Source organism: Melanotaenia boesemani, chromosome 15, assembly GCF_017639745.1.
Source record: "Melanotaenia boesemani isolate fMelBoe1 chromosome 15, fMelBoe1.pri, whole genome shotgun sequence".
Taxonomy (NCBI): domain Eukaryota; kingdom Metazoa; phylum Chordata; class Actinopteri; order Atheriniformes; family Melanotaeniidae; genus Melanotaenia; species Melanotaenia boesemani.
This window is the reverse complement of record NC_055696.1, coordinates 4,916,690-4,934,989: the sequence shown is the minus strand read 5'-3', so window position 1 is coordinate 4,934,989 and position 18,300 is coordinate 4,916,690. Positions and strand designations below refer to the sequence as shown.

The 18,300-nt window shown below is 37.5% G+C and overlaps 1 protein-coding gene across 1 annotated transcript in view; it reads right to left on the bottom strand.

Moving 5' to 3' along the window:
- Positions 1-1,345: 1,345 nt before the first annotated feature.
- fgf11b (fibroblast growth factor 11b) overlaps positions 1,346-18,300 on the bottom strand; it is a 47,027-nt gene continuing 30,072 nt past the window's right edge. The window contains exons 2-5 of the mRNA XM_042007477.1: positions 13,118-13,228; positions 11,970-12,073; positions 2,433-2,631; positions 1,346-2,342 (exon numbers count right to left, since the gene is read on the bottom strand). Coding sequence (XP_041863411.1) covers positions 2,206-2,342; positions 2,433-2,631; positions 11,970-12,073; positions 13,118-13,228 — 551 coding nt within the window. The 3' untranslated portion in view covers positions 1,346-2,205. The remainder of the gene's footprint in view (positions 2,343-2,432; positions 2,632-11,969; positions 12,074-13,117; positions 13,229-18,300) is intronic.

Sequence of the window (18,300 nt, the reverse complement as noted above, 5' to 3'; positions counted from 1 at the left end):
AAATAACCACTCTCATGTGATGACCTCTTTACAATTCCACTCACAATTTCAGACTTGCTTTCACCCTCATTTAAACACATTCGTAACGCCTCTCTTTCACATTCTGTAACCCACCGTCACATTACTTTACCATTAGAATTAGACACAGCTTTGTAGACTTTGGAGCATCTTTCCAGTTTTCCTACTTATCCTAACATTGCTCTTTCTGAAGAAGCAAAGGAATTACTACTGTCTGTGTTTGTTGGTGGTATCTGTGCACATTCACTTTGATGGAACATAGTGGTGACACGGTTTTTCCCCTCAGTGGCTCATCAGAGCAGACAGTACCCAACAGCAGCCAGCACTGACATACCCTAACAGTTACCATTTACAAGCCTCAGCTTCTATCTGGTCAGTACATATTTCAGATTTATAACATTGGCTGATTGCATTTAAACAAAATTTCTTAATTAATTAACCACTTTCTGACTGAGTCCTTCATGGGGTTGCCAAGAAATCCTTTTCCATTCTGTTTTAAAATGTAGACAACAGGCAGTAGTTGGTGAAAAGGGCTCAAAAGATAATTGAAGTATCACCTATTTGCAGACAAAATCAAAGCCACAGTGTTGTGCTCTGTCTAAAAGGACACAGAGGAGGTTGCCCGCAGTTCCTCTATCTATCCTCTGAAAAAACACTCATTCACACACAGACTGTTTCGATCCGTCCACAAACATCCGCTCACAGGGGTTAAAGCACAGTCAGACCAAAACATGCACTCAGACAACTCCATTTTTGAGGGCAATTCTTCCAAGGTGATTTGATAAAGCTAGTGAGTGGATAAGCTACCAGACATCCCCAGAATAACAAGTGCTCCAGCTCAGAGGCTTTCTGGCTTTGATGTTGGGCTTCAAACCTGGTTTTTGCTGACAGCAGATGCTGACTAAAGTATAATTTACTGCTTCTTTTCAGGTGTCTGAACTCAGATCCACCCTGGGTTTTACTTGTGTCCCAACTCTTGATTTTTAGTCTTTAACTAGCTAGTGCAATAAGTAGTGATCATGTGGTAGAGATCACAGGATGGAAAGAGAGTGTTTCTCACATTTCCACTCATTCACATACTTTTTAAAAATTCTCTTACTGAGAATTAGTTTTTGGTTTGTTTGTAGATATAACGCTTGTCCATTTTGAACCAGTTCCATAACAGTTGGTATGAAGCTCCAGTAATTTATGCTCTGTTTATGGCACATAAAAGAAAGAAAAAAAAAAAATAAAAAAAAAATATATATATATATATATATATATATATATATATATATATATATATATATATATATATATATATATATATATTTCATTTCATTTCATTTTGTGCATTAACTTCATAAAATGTTTATCTTCACAATCAGATTAAGTGCATCAGGCTCACCATTATTAACAGGGTTGTTTTCACTAACTTTCTGTTGATTTAATCTCATGCTTTTAGAGTCATTATCACCTTAATCATGTTTGTTTTTATAAACAGATCCTCCTTCTGGGCTGTCGTGAATTCCAGTTTTCATTGTGGCATAATGAAGAACACGAAGAACATAGAACATTTGTTTAGGTTTCACTGTATTCAACTACTTTTAGATAACTTTTTTCCTCGTACTTCCTCACACACTCACATTGAGTGTTCTTGCTGCAGATTGCTTTCCTCTCTGAGCTGTTTCATCTCACTTTGAGCTTTAGCTGACTCTGATGGAAAGCTGGCTGAGCCACGCCGTCACCAACCTTGGGGCTCAGCAGGGGGCCGATAGGTGAGGATTACGATGCAGAGTCAGCAGCGGAAATGCATGAGTGATGAATATTTAGAAAAACGGAGCAAACATTAAGCAGGCATGTGAGGAAAATTAAACTTTCAGGCAGACAAAGAAGCTTGAGTCAGGCAGGAAAACTATGAAACCTGTGTATTAGGAAGTCACAGGTGGCAGAGGAGGAGGCTAAAATGGGGTAATTCTGGCTCAGACCCTGGGCTTTCTTTCTGTGGTTTCAGGTGAGGGGGGGACTCCTCTTTTGGGTCTTCTTGGCTGCTAATGGACTTCTGACCCATTTTCCCTCAGCATCTTGCAGCACACTTATGGACTTTGGTGGCCGCTGAGGGCCGTTCTTCTACCACCCTCAGTGCATTATGGGCAACTGTGTTCGCAGTGTCCCTGCTGCCCTTTGTCCCACCCTCAGTCTCCTGTGCTATGAGGCCTCAGCCTTGGGAGCTTCTTTCTGCCCATTCTGTAGGGTTGGTGAATCTGATGTCTTCACTGTCTTCCGAGGGGGACTCACTGGCTCACTGGTGAGCTCGTGTAGCGACGGCTCCTTATACATTGCAACTGTATGACACAAAAACAGCTGATTAGTAATTATAGAGCTGATAAAATGATTAAGGGAAAAACAGCTACAGATGCAAATGAAATACAAACCCTCAATAACTTTAGGCAGGAAATGTGCAGCTCCCTTGGTCTTCTTTACCCGGTTGCCCTTCATGATCTGACCATCACGGTTGATACCAATATACCAAGAACGGCCAGACTGGGTCTGGCGGTAGATCATGGATGAGTACGTGACATAGTAGTTCTCAAACACACTCTCCTTGAACTTACACTCGGGAGTGAAGTGCTCCTGAAAGGAAATATTGGGAAGGGGAAGAAGTGCATTCATATTAGCAAACAAAGCATAAAAGGTAAAGGGAAAAAAGTACAAATTTCATTAGAAAAATGCAATAATTCTCTTTGAAGATGAACTCCAGTGCACGTAATCACAGAGCTGAAAACTATGCATTAGCCCACACAGTAATGTACATTAATTAGGTGATTGTCTCCTGAGGGAAAGGATATATAGGATTATATATATATAATTGTGTTTATTTGAAAGCAAGAATGTTGTGGTCCTTTGAGAAAAGCAAGAAAAGGATGCAAATTATATGTGAAACATTTTAAAATTTCTGCTAAACATAACATATTACCAAAGGAAAAAAAGCAAAGATGGAGAGTGAAGATAAAAAAAGCACCAAAACCCTGACACATTACAATTATAGATTCATTGTGTATTCATATATGACACTTTATATATAATTTACTATATGTGGCTTTACACTGCATGATAATTTAAGCTATAAAAGTATCTTAAATAATGGGAGAGATGATAAAATAACTGCTTCTGCAGTAATATTAACCACGTTTAAGACTAGCTTTATTTAATAAAAAAAACCACATCTATTGATTTCACCTATTTCTTTTTATTATTTTTTTAATAATCATAAACTTTATTAAATGTTGCTCAAGACACAAACATGAACAACACATGAACAAGTAAGATAAAGCCAGGGAATCAGACAGTAAAAGATTGTTAGCTATTTTCAATAAAAGTTATAAAGCAAACATAGTTCAGTGGTTTTCACAGCTTTGTTTGAGTTCCTTTTCAAAAATTAGAATAAGGGTTTTAGATTAATGAATATGGTAGTTTGCAAGTAACAGAATTAAACTGATGATATAATATTGATCTTATTTGGTGGGGATACAGGAGAAGGTACCAAACAACATATCTGCATATGAAAAAGAGAAATGGAGATAAATGTGTTGGGAAATAAATCTACAGATATCTTGCTAGAAGGCACAGGAGAAATGACAGGACCAGAACAAATGATACAAATCTTCTACAGACTGTTTACAAAATGAGCAGGTGACATCAATATCCTTTCTGTATCTTGCAGGGATAAAATTGATGAATAATTTAATAATTTAATAATAAAAAGGAAGAGATACTTCCTTAGTCTTATTCATTATCAAGTATTTAGAGGGAAGACATTAAATTTTCTTCCAGAGCAGATTAGGAGTTAAGTTATTCCAGTAAAATATCACATTTGGAACAGAGACCATACCCTCTTGTGATAAAGTTTCTATGTCATGATTGTCATTCTTTTCTTTTTAGTGGAAAAAACAGATTTGACCTACAGTGGTATATCAGCAGGATCCATATTCAAATAAGTCATTTTAGAATCTGCAAACCCTTTGAGAAGTGACACCAGATGGAATAGCTAACAAAATAAAAACCATATTCCTTTGGTGGTATTGGAATATCATACATGTCTAAAAGTAATACATTAAAACACCAAGTTTCACTAAATAATTTCCATGCTCAACCCAGTTTCCAAAAGCAAAGATTTACGCTTGTTTAAAATATCTTTATTGTTCCAAATGAATTTGCAGTGAGGAGAGAAGTTGTGTTTAGAAATTAAAGACAAGGAAAGAAGAATTTGCTTCTGGAAATTGGACTGTTTTAGGGATATATTTACAATATTGTATTTTCAAGGTAATACAAATTTAAGGCACCAGCTTTTGAAAACTATGTAATTGGGGAGAAAATTGAAGTTGGGTTTCTGAGATATTGTTGAATCCAATTTATTTTAAACACATTATTTAGAGTGGAGAAATCAAGGAAATTCAGGCTAGAGTTCATCAAAATAGAGTTTTCTAATGTAGTGTATCCTATTCTTCCATACAAACGTCCATCCATCCAACCGTCTCAATGTTGAAAATTTCTGTAAAACTACCAGACGTGATGACTAACATTAAACAGACAACATTGATGAAGAAACTCTAATAAAACTGATGATCTGGCTAAAATACAACTTTCCTTTTATCACTGAAGAATAAGTGTTTGTGCAGCAGAGATAAAAATCCTACAGCAGCATCACCCTGAGTAAACATCCATCCATCCATCCATCCATCCATCCATCCATCCATCCATCCATCCATCCATCCATCCATCCATCCATCCATCCATCCATCCATCCATCCATCCATTTTCTGTTCTGCTTAGTCCAGTTCAGGGTCACAGGGAAGCTGGAGCCTATCCTAGCAATTAGCAGAGGAGAGACAGAAAACACCCAGGACAGTCCATCACAGGGTCCCATTCAAACTTATGAATTATTTAATTAATAGAATCAGAAGATTGTTTATTTACAGTGAGACACAAGGCTATTTTGTAGTTGGGTGAGCATCAAGTCACCTTTTAGCCTCGTTCCATCAGGTTGAGAAAGGGTGTCAAGGCCAGATTCCAGCAGTGGACATGACTCTGGGCTCTGTATGCCCTCTGTGAAGGAATCATTATAGTTATGCTCATGGACAGAGCAGGTGGCAACACTAGCATCTGTAGATGCTACAGATTTGGTAGCTGGCAGTGTACCTTTATCAGAAACTGTTGTTGTATTCTTGTGAGAGAGGGTATTTCCTTTGTCTTTTCATCTAGTCCCTTGCTCGGTCGGGGACATGACAGCGGCTGTTCAATTTAATCAACATTAGGTCAGCCGGAAGGCAAGCTAGTTAGCTAAGAGTTATCTGTTGCTTTTAAAAAAAGGGCTGAAAACAAAGATTAATGCTAACGCTAAAACATAACACATTACTTTTATTGTCAGATAAATGTTAGGGATGTAAATATATTTTATACGGAAGAAATCTATGCTTCCTTGATTTGCCAAAGCTTGGATTGTGTTGTTCCTAAATTGTAACTAAATTAATAAATGCATACAAAATAAATTAACACATATCCTAATTTATTGTCATGACATTTTTTGTTATTTATTACTTCTGCTGCACTTTCACAATTATGATTTTTATCCAGCAAATAGCTAACAACAACGTTATGGCACGCTGTGGTGTGGTGTTTTTACAACCCTTGCTAGTTTAATACAAGACTTGTGATAAGATTGTGACCAATAAAGGAATCAACACCAGCTGTTAGTGAAACCACAGATGAGGGAAACGTTAGTATTTGAGAGTAAAACGACTAGTCAGGTATTTTTTAAGTAGTTTTGCATACGGAAGCCTGAGCTTGGTTTGCTGTGTGTGTTAGTGTCAGCTCTAAGATTATTAACTGTATTCTTTCATATATACCAGTATTCTGGTACAAGGAATGCTGAGTTCTACCAATCCCAAAAGAGGGGGGGTTAAATGAAGTGAGCGGGTCACTTCATGACCTTAAACAGACCACTTTTGCTGTTCAAGTGTCTTCCTGTGATACATACATTTAATTCTGACCCCAAAAAATTAAATTATACATTAAAATCCTAAAATTGTTTCCTGTAAGAACTGTGTCTTGACATTTTATTAAGTGATCACAAGCTAAAATAGATAAGGAAACACTACATTTGCAGGATTTTTTCCGCTCTGGCTTTGGGTAAGAAAGCAATCAAATTTCCAACTATTCTTTACCTGCCTTCCTCTATTCTGGATGGGTAACTGGATTCTGTGTAAGGTGCCATTGTTCAAAAGGACATTTACACCATTAACAGGTTCCTAGCCCAAAATAGGGCTCACACACAGAGAAAACATCAGTGGTTGTGACTAGTTTAGGTTCATCATCTAACAGCATACATGTCCTTAGATTGTAACACAATGCCACCCAAAAAGCTAATTTAACACAAGTCAAATCCATCTTAGAAAACACAGTTACTCTCGTTTTCTGTCAATTGTCTGTGACTGGTTAGATCTAATTAGCAGAGCTTGGATCAAATCCAGGAGTTTAGCCAGTCATTGTAAATGATCATGTTCCAACAGCAGTTCCCCTCCCTTTCTGTCCCCAACATAAAGACTACTGAGCCCTGCATAATGTTGACTGGTGATATTAACCAATAGCGACAGATATACATCTCTCTTAGTCTCCATCAGGGCCTCGACAGGGTCCTTCCCCTGTCAGGGAGCAAAGCCAATCTGCTGGATTGATTAAGTGAGAGCAGCAAGGCAGAAATGGCTGAGTGCAGACTTTCCCAGAGACTTGGGACGACAGAAGAGGGCCAAAGTATCACTGCCTGGCATAGACAAGCTTTAATAAAGGGCCAGAATGAGATTTGGGAAGGTGTGGGAGAGCTCTGAATTCAAACGTATCACAGATCATTGTCCTCACAAGGAATCATCCTTTAGCTGGGAAGGCATATAGGACTGTGTCCTTTCTCCAAACCCATTTCACCACTGTCTTCCTACTGAATAAAAACAACCCCCTACCCTTAACTCAACAAACACCAGCATCACCTGCACATTGCAAAGCTATTTCAAGATCAACTAACAGGTTTGATATCTCCTGCAGTGCTAACACAGAGGATGGAATCGATAGATGATCCGCTTCATTCATTATTAATCAGGCCAGAGAGAAAGACGGGTGGGAAGTGCAGGAGACAAAAGTAGGAGAGACAGGAAGGAGAGCAGAGGATCACTCTGAGAGGACAGAGAGGCTACTTAGTAATAAAGTAGATCAAGAAAAGAGAGAAAGAGAGACACTTGCTTTCATCCTTGGCCCAAAACTAGGAACACTGGTCCAAAAAAGAGTTTAAGTTGCAAGCACCTCAGGACCTGACAGTCATGTCCCTATTGAAACCATCACTCAAGATAAACACCCGTCAGTTCAACCTCTGGAATGACACCAGTGATAACCTCTGTCCCAAGTCATCCTATAGTTACATTTTTTTAATTATTCCCCTGAAATTAGTATAATGACAGGGCCTGTATCCTCAATTTAGAGAGAGAGAGAAAAATCTTTGGACATAGACAAGACAATGAAATAACTGTCCTTATGATGTAGTGCACTTACTGACAATATGAAAATTGTCAAATTTACCAGCACCAACGACTCATTGTAAATAAATGTCCTGCATTTTGTTGTAGACGAGAGATGAGGCAGTTATTTCCATTTATATAATAGAGACTTAGACTAAAAATGAAAAAAAAAAAAAAACAACAAAAAAAAAAAAAAAAACCCTCCTTCTTCAGCTGTGACTTGTTGAAAGATGTGGGCAGGCAACTGTATTTCCATCTCTGTGCCTCAAGCCAAAAATGAATTTGAATGACAGCAAATGAGAAAGGTAATATTTGGGATGAGTGCAGAAAATCCATAAGATGGGACAAACCTTTTTATGATGCAGACTGTCATCCTGACCCACCCTACTCACACACACCACCTCCCTCTTCATCCCTTGTGTCTGATTACATCTATTCTGCTTCAGGAAGCTTTACTCTCCATGCCATAATACACTTGAAGTGAACTTGCCACCAAACATAGACAAGTGAAGTACTCAGAATACACACTCACAGGAGCAGAGTTCCCAAAATCTGAGAAACATCTTGTCCTAATTAGTATATAATGAACAGGAATGGAAGTTGTGACTGTGACTAATGTTCTATAGCTTGTTTACTTTCATTCATCATGCACGTACCAGCATGGAATCAGAACTAATGCCCCAGAAAATGTAGCTCCTACTTCTGGAATTCAAAACATGTTTCAGCGTCGTGATACCCAATTATATGCAGTCCCTTATGTAGACAGCAGGGGTCACAGGCTTTCTGCATCTATTGACTGTCCCATCAGCTCCAAGAGCAATCTATGAGTTGCTGTGAAATCTGCCCAGCTGCAGTAATACCACCACATTCCCATTGCACTGCATTACTGCTGCAGAGACCCGCTCACATGACACGTGAAACGTAAAGCTCATTCACAACAATCCTCTGTTACACACACACACACATGCACACAGCACAATCTGTGCTGTGTGAGTGTTTGTAGAGTGGGAAGCCACCAGAAGGGCATGTTGTTGATGTTGTTGTACAAGTAGATGTAGATGCACAATGACACGCCATGTTACATAAGTCAGTGGAGCACAGATGTGCTTATTAAGAGGAGTTGACAGAGGATGAGACTGGCTGTTAATACAGTTTTGTACCATACATGTATGATCTGCCCCCAACGTTTTACTGTAGACATGATGCTTGCATGACAACAGCAGACTGGATGATAATGTGAGGGGATTTGTGGGTCTACAGTGCTGATTGACAACTGAAGGTGCCTGTCAATACATTGCTGTTCAGAGCTGATAGTAGCTGACATTTATGCCACCTCACAAAAATTCCTGTACTGTAATTCTAGAAACAGTGGCTGATTGTGTATCATTACTCATTTTATATCTTAGCAAGCAACATTATTTTTCCATATAGTCTTAAATAATTTGGAAGATAGATCATGAATCTATTAGAAAGAATACATTTTTCGTTTTTAATTGGCTGCCCTGCAAAATGTCTCTCTCGGTCTGTACCATTCAGTGCTTTGTCTCTTTTGTCTTTCTCAGGTCAATTATTCTCTCTGCTTCATTCTCTAATATCCACATTTTCTCTCTCTCTGCTGTGATGAAAGCCATAATATCCAGCAGCTGGTGTCGCTCTGCATCTCAATGAAATCCTCCCATGAAAGGCACTGAAAGAATAGTTTTTACATCAAAACCTCCCAAGCCCTTTTACTTTTATTCAAACATGTCTAATCAACTTCTCAGTCTCTTTTCCAAACAACATAAATCACACACAACAATATTTATTTTACTATTATCTTTTTAGCATTCCTTTGGTGAATTAAAGCCTGGTGTATCTTTTAAGAGTTGTTGTTTCTTTTTTTTTTAGAGTTGAACCCAATCTAAGTCCAAGATTAATTCTTCTTTGTGTTTAATATGTAGAAGTGGTGCTTTAAACTTTGACCTCACTATCAGAAATATCTCAGGACCCTTCCTATGTACATGCTGACACAGTTTGCAGAGACTTTATGTTTTCCTGGTGAGTTTAACCTAAGCATAAGTGTAAAGGTGAGCAAGAGTACAGCTTATGAACTTGTGGATGTTTAAATGCATGTCTACACAAGTAGAAACTTTGATTGGCACAACATAAAAACGATTCTTTCTTTTTCTTTAATTTTTCACTTATGCTTTCCCATTTCATCTTCCCATGTGACTTTGCTTGGTTATCAATTTCTTTTGCCTCTCAGTAGCTTCTACTTTCCGCTTTTGTCTTATTGCAGCTTCTCTAATTCCTTGCTTCTATTTAATATGGAGTTTTAGTCTTTTGTACTGCCTTTCTGTAACCTGAGAGCTTGGATTAGTTTTCATTGTCCCATGTTGGACTTTTCTAAAGCTCACTCAGAGTTTGGGTTCATTTGGATTTCTGTAAGTTGCATCAACTTTCTGTTAAAGCTGGCTTATTGTTTCTTGTACCTGCTGTTCCATGTGAGTCTGGATTGGAGTTCTCCTTAAAACCACAAATAATAGAAACAGCTTCTGAACACTGGCATTTTAATGGCCACACTAATCTTTGTCAACACAAAACCACTTCTAATTCCCTCTTAAGTAATACACACATGCTCTCTGTTCATGAGAAGTTTTTCAGCCCACATAGATTATAAAATAGGGGTGTTGTCCTCTACAGGTAGTGAGGAAGGGAATGGCCTAATGCCTAAAAAAATGCCAATTGTATTAGTGAGCAGACTGCATGAAAACCATCAATAAGAAACAAGAATTGTCATATCTGTTGGAGAGAAATTGCAGAATCAAATGGATGATTCATGAGGAGTGAGATAACAGAAGTAAATAACTTTTTTTTGCTTAAACAAACCCAAAGACACAGCAAAAAGAGAAAATCCAAAAAAAACTACATGATCCGAAACAACCACGTAGTCTGGAAGAGTCCGGAACAACACAGAACAGAAACCCCACAAAATCAGATGAGCGAGATTATTGTTCATGTAAAGAAACAACGATCACAACAAAACACATGAATATCCAGAAAATAGGAAACAGAGACCCTGACAAATCCTGCAGATTGCGACAAGAGGAGTAAAGATAATGTTAAGACATCATTAAAACAAACATGAATAATAAAAGAAAAGAGTACAGCTGTTCAGTTGTTCAGCACCTATAAACACATTGCTGTAATTGTGTGTGTGTGTGTGTGTGAGAGAGAGAGAGATATTAAGGAGACTCATTTAAAGTGGTCAGTGTAGGATAAAGTACAGCTATTGACTATTTCAGAGGAAATCCCTGTGCTTCTCTTTTCACAGAAACCAGGCACCAACATCTAACACATGCTAATCAGATACTCTGAAGATTATAGGAAATGGTGTAGACTTATGCCATAATTGGAGGTTTAATGCCCACACGCACAGACGCTGACACATTTAAAACATTTCTGCTGTTATCTTATGCAGGAATGGAAATCAAACTGTGGCTACATAGTAAAGTGTACATCATATGCATATTGTAATCACCATGTATTATCATCCATGTAGCCGTGGTTTAGGGAGCTGATGCAAATCATTTGTATCAGTCTCATGGTGAGAGCTAGTCAGTGTTGGACTACATTTGCAGGAACCTGGTTCACCAGGTGTCAAAAATTGCTTCATAGACTTTTTGATTGATGCTAAGTGTTTTGCCTTAAAATTGTCTCAAGCACTGCTCAAGGCACTGACTTTACTACATGCTATGTTTTTTGTCTTAGCCTTTGAAATTCTCAATGTTTCTGCTAAATTATACAAACTGTAAATATATACAGGCTGCATACCTTCACTGAAACCAGTGATACTTCATCCATATCATCCATATCATCCTGAAATAAGAGACATTTAACTGAAGTTTAACTGACAGTCAGCTGAACCTCTAAATCCAAAGTGACAGCAGATGATAAAGCCTTGATTGGTGTTGTCACCCTTTAATTCTGTGTTAGTGACATGAAAAGGCAATAACTTCTCTTTAGGAAATATGTGAGTGCAAGTACAACGACAGACCTGACTTACACCTACAGAATCAGCCACAACATTAAAACCACCTGCCTAATATTGTCCAGGTTCCTTCCTGAGAGCAAACCAGCTCTGACCAATCAGGGTGTGCACACATCTGGGGAACTTTGTCTGGATTAATTTTAAGCGTGTTCATGTCAGTCATAACAGCCAAGATTTTACAACAGAACATTTCATTCAGACAAGATAATCAGTGTTACTTGTTAAACCTGACGGTGGTTTAAATATTATAATCAAAATCCAGAACATATATGTACTTTGCTTTCCCAAAATAGCTCCACAACAATGCACATTTTTGTAATAGATATGTGAGGTAATGGAATTTCTTTCCTGTATGAGACTAATCTGTAGGGGGTGCTTACCGAGGTATAAAGATATCCTTCGCTATTCATGGCAAGATACAGTCCTGTTTTTGTCCCTTGAATTGCCACAATCCGCAGTCCCACAGGAATTAAGTTGAACTGCGCTAAATCAGGGAATAAAGTAAAGGAGAAAAAGAGAGCATGACAAAGCAAGAGGGAAAAAAGAGAAAGTCAGATGATTGTCAAATTAAGCTGCAGTACAGTATAGCAACACATTCTGTTTCACTGTTGCAGATTGAATGGCTTCAGTGTCACTGCTGCATGCTGTAGCTCTCATAAGCCCAAATGCTGCGACCTCTTAGAGTTCATGTTTGTGGAAACTCTACACCATGTCACCTTCAGTGTGCCTTGCACGGCCTCTAAATGTGGATAATAACTGAGATGTTCTGTCATTTCAACTGCAGGTTACAGGAAGAAAAGTAAATGTAGTATTTAGGTTGATTAAACTTCTTTTATACTAATTAAAAACATTGAAATGTCTCACTAGCAATTTATGCTGGTGAATAGATAAAATGTCTCTTTCTGCAAAAGATTATGTCTGAGTCTTGAAGGTCAACGATGCAAAAGCAAAACAAATTATACTGACAGTGATGTAAAGACAGAACTGCATAAATTCTGGACAATAAACTAAATTTTCTTTGCTAAAAGTCAAGTTGGACTTACATCCCCTCAACAGGGCCACTGTCACTGTCAATGCAGTTTTTGTTAATAACTTAGATCCAGAGTCATCTTCTGTGATTTAATCATTTCTACACCAGAATGAGGAGACACTAAATTGCTAAAGTTTGACAGCCAGTTTGACATGATGGTCCTTCCTACTTAAATATAAAAATAACAGCACTAATCAAAGCAAATTTGACAGGTGAGCCGGCGAAATTCAACTTTTTTCTGTATTCCTCAGCCTCGAGGCCCTATAGCATAGACTTGCTATGGCTCTACTTTCATACATAAGGTGCATCATTATCTCCCAGAGTTGGAGATGTGATTCCAAATTGTTCAATTCATCATCTATATGGTTGTGAAAACTGCAGGTTTTATCCAATTTAGGTTATGTACATGTATTCAATATTGGTGCTTAATCTGTTCAAACTGAACAAACAGGGTCAAACAAAAGCATGCAGGCACAAGATAAAAACAAACACACTCACAAAATGAACTGCTTTCATCCTTTGTGCTGCCAACGGTGCCATCAGGCTGCATCTGTAGGTAGAATCCATGCTGACTGTATAGCCGGGTAACGATGCCTTTTAACTGTGGCTCTGCAAGGGGGGTGGGGGCACAGAAAAGCAACATTACCTTAGATGCAAAAGGTTTACAGCAACTATTATTTTTTTACTGAATTATATAACTTGAAAAATGCATAGATGAGACTTGTCAATGTTTAATTTGATTGGGGATTTTTTTTATAATTAAATTGGTCAAATATCCCTGTGTTTGTAAAGTATCTTATGATTTCATCCTCTACAGTACAGTACACATTGGAAAAAATCCAGAGAAATCTCTGCACTCCAGATTGAGGTATATAGAATTTGGAATATTTATAGTCTTTGATACATTGGGTGGCACTGAATATGTAAATCACTGCATGGTCCCAGGAACACATCTGAAAACAACGATCATTGAATTTGTGCTGTCGCTGCATTTAAAAAAAATCCAGTCTAAAACTTTTCTGTGGCATGTACCAAGAAGCACATCCTTAAACAAGATGCAGAAATGTCCCCACCTTTCCTTACCCTGAGGTAATTTAGGACTGAATAGAAATAAATTCAATCAAAATAAACTGACCTACATAGCAAAAGAAAACTTTTCGAGCAACATCTGTTGCCACCTAGACTTCTCTATGAGAGAAAGCTTTGCTCTTTTCAACATTAACATTTCCAAAGCCCACTGTCCATGTATCACAACATGGCTTAATAGTAGCCATGCTTCTACTAGCACAGTTTATTGTTTTTCATGACCAGTTTTATATTAATGTTGTTTGTTTTAATGTTGCAACTATGTGTTTTTACTGCCTCTTGGCCAGAACTCAATTAGAAAAGAGGTTTTTAGTCTCAATGTGACTTTCCTGGTTAAATAAAGGTTAATAGTAGAAGTGTAATGGTACACCAAAATCACATTTCAGTATGTACCTTGGTTTTAAAGTCACAGTTTGGTTCTGTTTTTTTTTTTATTTTGGTAAACAAAAATGTTTTACTTTGGTGTAAACAGGAAAATGTTTAATGACATTTAAAGTTAGTTTTTTTTTTTTTTTTTTTTTTTTTGTTTGTTTTTATCAATATGCACATCTAAAGTAAGTCTGAATGTCTGTAGGAAACTATTTGGGTTTGTAAATCCATAAAAGTCAGAATAGTAGGATCAGTTGTCCTACAGCGTTTAATTCTAACATTTTGGTCCTTTCTTCACCTTTTATGCATTTACACCAAATGAAAAAAACGAAAATTACAGTTCCTGAAAAACATCTTGCATCTTTAAATAGAGAGAAGAGGTGGTGTGGTGGTTAGCACCGCAGCCTCACAGCAAGAAGGTCGCTGGTTCGAATCTCGGCTGGGGGGAGGTTCGAACCTTGGGGGTGGTGGCCTTTCTGTGTGGAGTTTGCATGTTCTCCCCGTGTATGCGTGGGTTCTCTCCCGGTTCTCCGGCTTCCTCCCACCGTCCAAAGACATGCATGTTAGGTTAACTGGACACTCTAAATTCTCCCTAGGAGTGAGTGTGTGTGCATGGTTGTTTGTCCATCTGTGTCGGCCCTGCGACAGACTGGTGACCTGTCCAGGGTGTACCCTGCCTCTCACCTGTTAAAATGCTGGGATAGGCTCCAGCTCACCCGCGACCCGAAATGGAATAAGCGGTCAAGATAATGGTGTTGTAAAACACTTTGGTTGCTGTCAGAGAGGCGGATGTGATGTTTTTCACAGAGGTACAATGGATTCTTTCTGATGCATGTTTCCTTTTCAGAGCCATATGAAACATTTAAAGAGAAGTCTCTGTAATAGCAGTTTGTGATCTATATAATTTGGATATGAATTAAGTTGCACAGTGCTGTTTACTTACTTATCATTAAATAATATACCGTGTAACTAATGTATAATACAGTTCAATCTCAAGACCAGGTCAAATTTACCAGGGAAAGTATTATCTGACAGAAAAAATGCTATTTAAGTTAGTGATTTATAAAAGATTCAAATATTTCAGCCTAGAAAGGCTGGAAATGTAGCAGTAATTATTCATGTGTGGAGTGGAGAGTTTCCATCCTCTAACATGAGAAAGACCTTAGTGGATTTCCAAGAAAATAGCAATGACAGTGGAAGATAAGCTTGACTTAAAAATAGAAGCAATACAATAAAATCTTTAATTGTTTTTCTTCAACAAGAAAAGTGTATATTATATTACAGTGCAATATTTCACTGTAGGAGAAAAAAAATTAATTAAATTGGTTAATCAAAGGAGCCGTTTCACACCTAATACTACAAATATGTAACAATCACACTTAGAATTAAAATGTCAAATGCATCTATTTAGACTAACTGCATAACTTATAAAGCCAGCCACATTGAACAATTAAGCCAGGATGCCTACATAAAGTACATTTCTTAAGCTTTCTAAGTGCAGCCTCTAACAGACACACAAAGTCAGTTAACTTTTCCACATGTTGTTATGACGTCATTGCAGCTTCACTCTCTTATCATTTGAACACAGATGAAAATGTCCAAATTTAATACTCAGGGCTTTTTGTGCATTAACCAAAAAGCAATTAAACTGCAGCTATTTCCATGTCTTACTACTAATCTTGTGTGGACTTGTGTTTTCTGCTGTGTTATTTAGCCAAAGCTGAGGCCATTAGCCCTTGAGGTCAACTCAGGGAGTTTGTCTGCATGTCTATGAATAAAATACATATACATGCAGGGTGGGTGTTGGAGGAGAGGATGGAGAGGAAGAGGAAGTCCATGCATTGTTTGGTCATTTAAGAGAACAAGCAAGGAGAACCCTGCAGGTCCCTTGATAGAGTTCAAACTGCCATCTTTTAGTCCAGTCAGTGATCTGACTAGTCTCCATCACTGCAGCTGTAACAAGGAAGATGAAACACTGACGGAGAAGATTAGAATGGAGCCTCTGGAGGACTGTGGGCCATCTAGGAGTTCCCCCTCCACTAAATTCCTTCCATACCTTCACACACTCTCTCCAGGGAATGACCTAGGGCACTGCGCAATCTGCCTGTCTTTCTTGGACCAGCACAGAGAGCCAGAGAGTGGCAGGGGAGACAAGGATGAGATCTGTAGCACTATTTCTCAGAGGAAATGTGCAAGGGTTGAAACATCAGTGAAACTGTGACCTACTCCCATTGTTACATGCATGCATCTGCAGCACTCCCCATGCTTTCTCCTTCAAAGATGCTTGTCAAAACATTTCAGCAAGTCTCTATTCTCACACTGTCTATTTCTCTCTTTCCTTTTCTAATTCCATACCCTTTGAGTTAGGCTCACTATCATTCCACCCAATAACAAGATATATCATCCAATCAGAGCATGGGAGCCATTCATTACTTGTTCCCACAAATCTGAAAGAGAGAGATGCGAGTGAGACGGAAAGGGAAATGGGAGGAACAGGGAGGAGAGAAGTGAGCAGAGGGAAAGTAGGGGCACAGAGTGAATAAGATGACACTGTAATTTCATTAAGAGTGATGACTGCATGTGTTCAATTTGAAATTACATTTAATATAGGTGGAAATTTAATAGACAGGCTGTTCAATATGGCTTCAATCAAAATTCCAGCATTCTACAGGAGGGGCCCTAAAGTAGTCGTTCAATTAACAGGATGAGTCTCACACAGAAATCCATATCTCCAAACAAAGTGACCTCTGATCCAGCTAAACGAAAGCATACTCCCAGCAAAAACATCACAACTGTCCAGTATTTTGCCTTTCAAGTCACTAGACAGTTGTAAAGAAAACATTGTTTTTAAAGAAAACAACTTAATTATTTATGAAAAAAATAACCAGCAGATTAATCAACAATAAAAATATTTGCAGGCTGCAACTCTGAATTGATTAGCAGGTTTTTAGAATTTTACAAACAAGAAACAAGCTATCTGCATGCTGAACCACTGAACTATATCAAAACTGTGAAGCAAATTAAAACAGAGAAGAAATGAAAGTGCAGTCGAAGGTCAGTTTTTACATTCAGCTATCAACTGAAGCAAAGAACATAGCTGCTGACTAACCTTGATAAAACAAGAATAAAACTGATTATGATCAAACTTATTCTGATCCTGCTGTAGCTATTGTCTAGTCGATAACTATAATCATGGCCCTATGAGGCCCTAGGCTGTATGAAAATCCTATGTACAGTATATCAGGCTGCTAACATTAAACATTTATTATTTTGCTGACAGTTTTATGTTCGAGTGGCATACCAACATAAAAAGGCTATTATGCTTAATTCCCAGGGTATTTTATTTAGCCTTAGTTCATGCATAATATATGCAACATTTTCATACTGTATATACAGTAACTGAAAGGTGTGTATATATGACAGACACATTACAGTGTTCCTCATTCATAAAGATACATACTATTACCAGAAAGGAACCCTGAGTGTCAGGGACAAATCCCATTCCCAGAGCCCTCAAATTGACCTGCAAGTGCTCCAAGTGATGAGTCAAAGACTAAATGATTATGCCAGACATGTATCAGAGAATTTAAGTGGCATTATATTTGCAGTGAAAATGCTGTTTTGATAACATGGGCATTAATATGACTTTTAACTCCTTAATACCTGAATTCATTTACAATAAATAATAATAATAATAATAATAATAATTATTATTATTATTATTATTATTATTATTATTATTATATTTATTATATTATTATAAATAAATAAATAAATAAATAAATAATACATTAATAGAAGTGAATGGAAGCAAATAAATAGATAAAATAAAATACCCAGAAAATAAACAAAAGCCAGACGTGGTTTGATGCAGATTTCTGACACCGGGTATTAGGTTTTTAATAGTAATTTTTTACAGAAGCATTGCCTTTTAGCTCTGTGAATCTTTCCAAGGTGGTTTTGAGTCCATGTCAGGTTCCAGCATTTCTCATTTGTACAATGGCCATGGTTACATGGTGTTTTTTTTAAATTCAGAATTAATTAATCAGAATGCAATAATTCAGAATTTAAGTATTCTCTTTCACATTGACATGAAAATAATAATTACAAATTGAAGTTTGCATGAAAAAAATGTCTAAAGGGGTAGTGTACCTGTATTTTTTAAATTTATTTTAAAAACAGGATTTTGTGGGTAAAAAAACAGCTCATAATGCCCTCTACAGGGT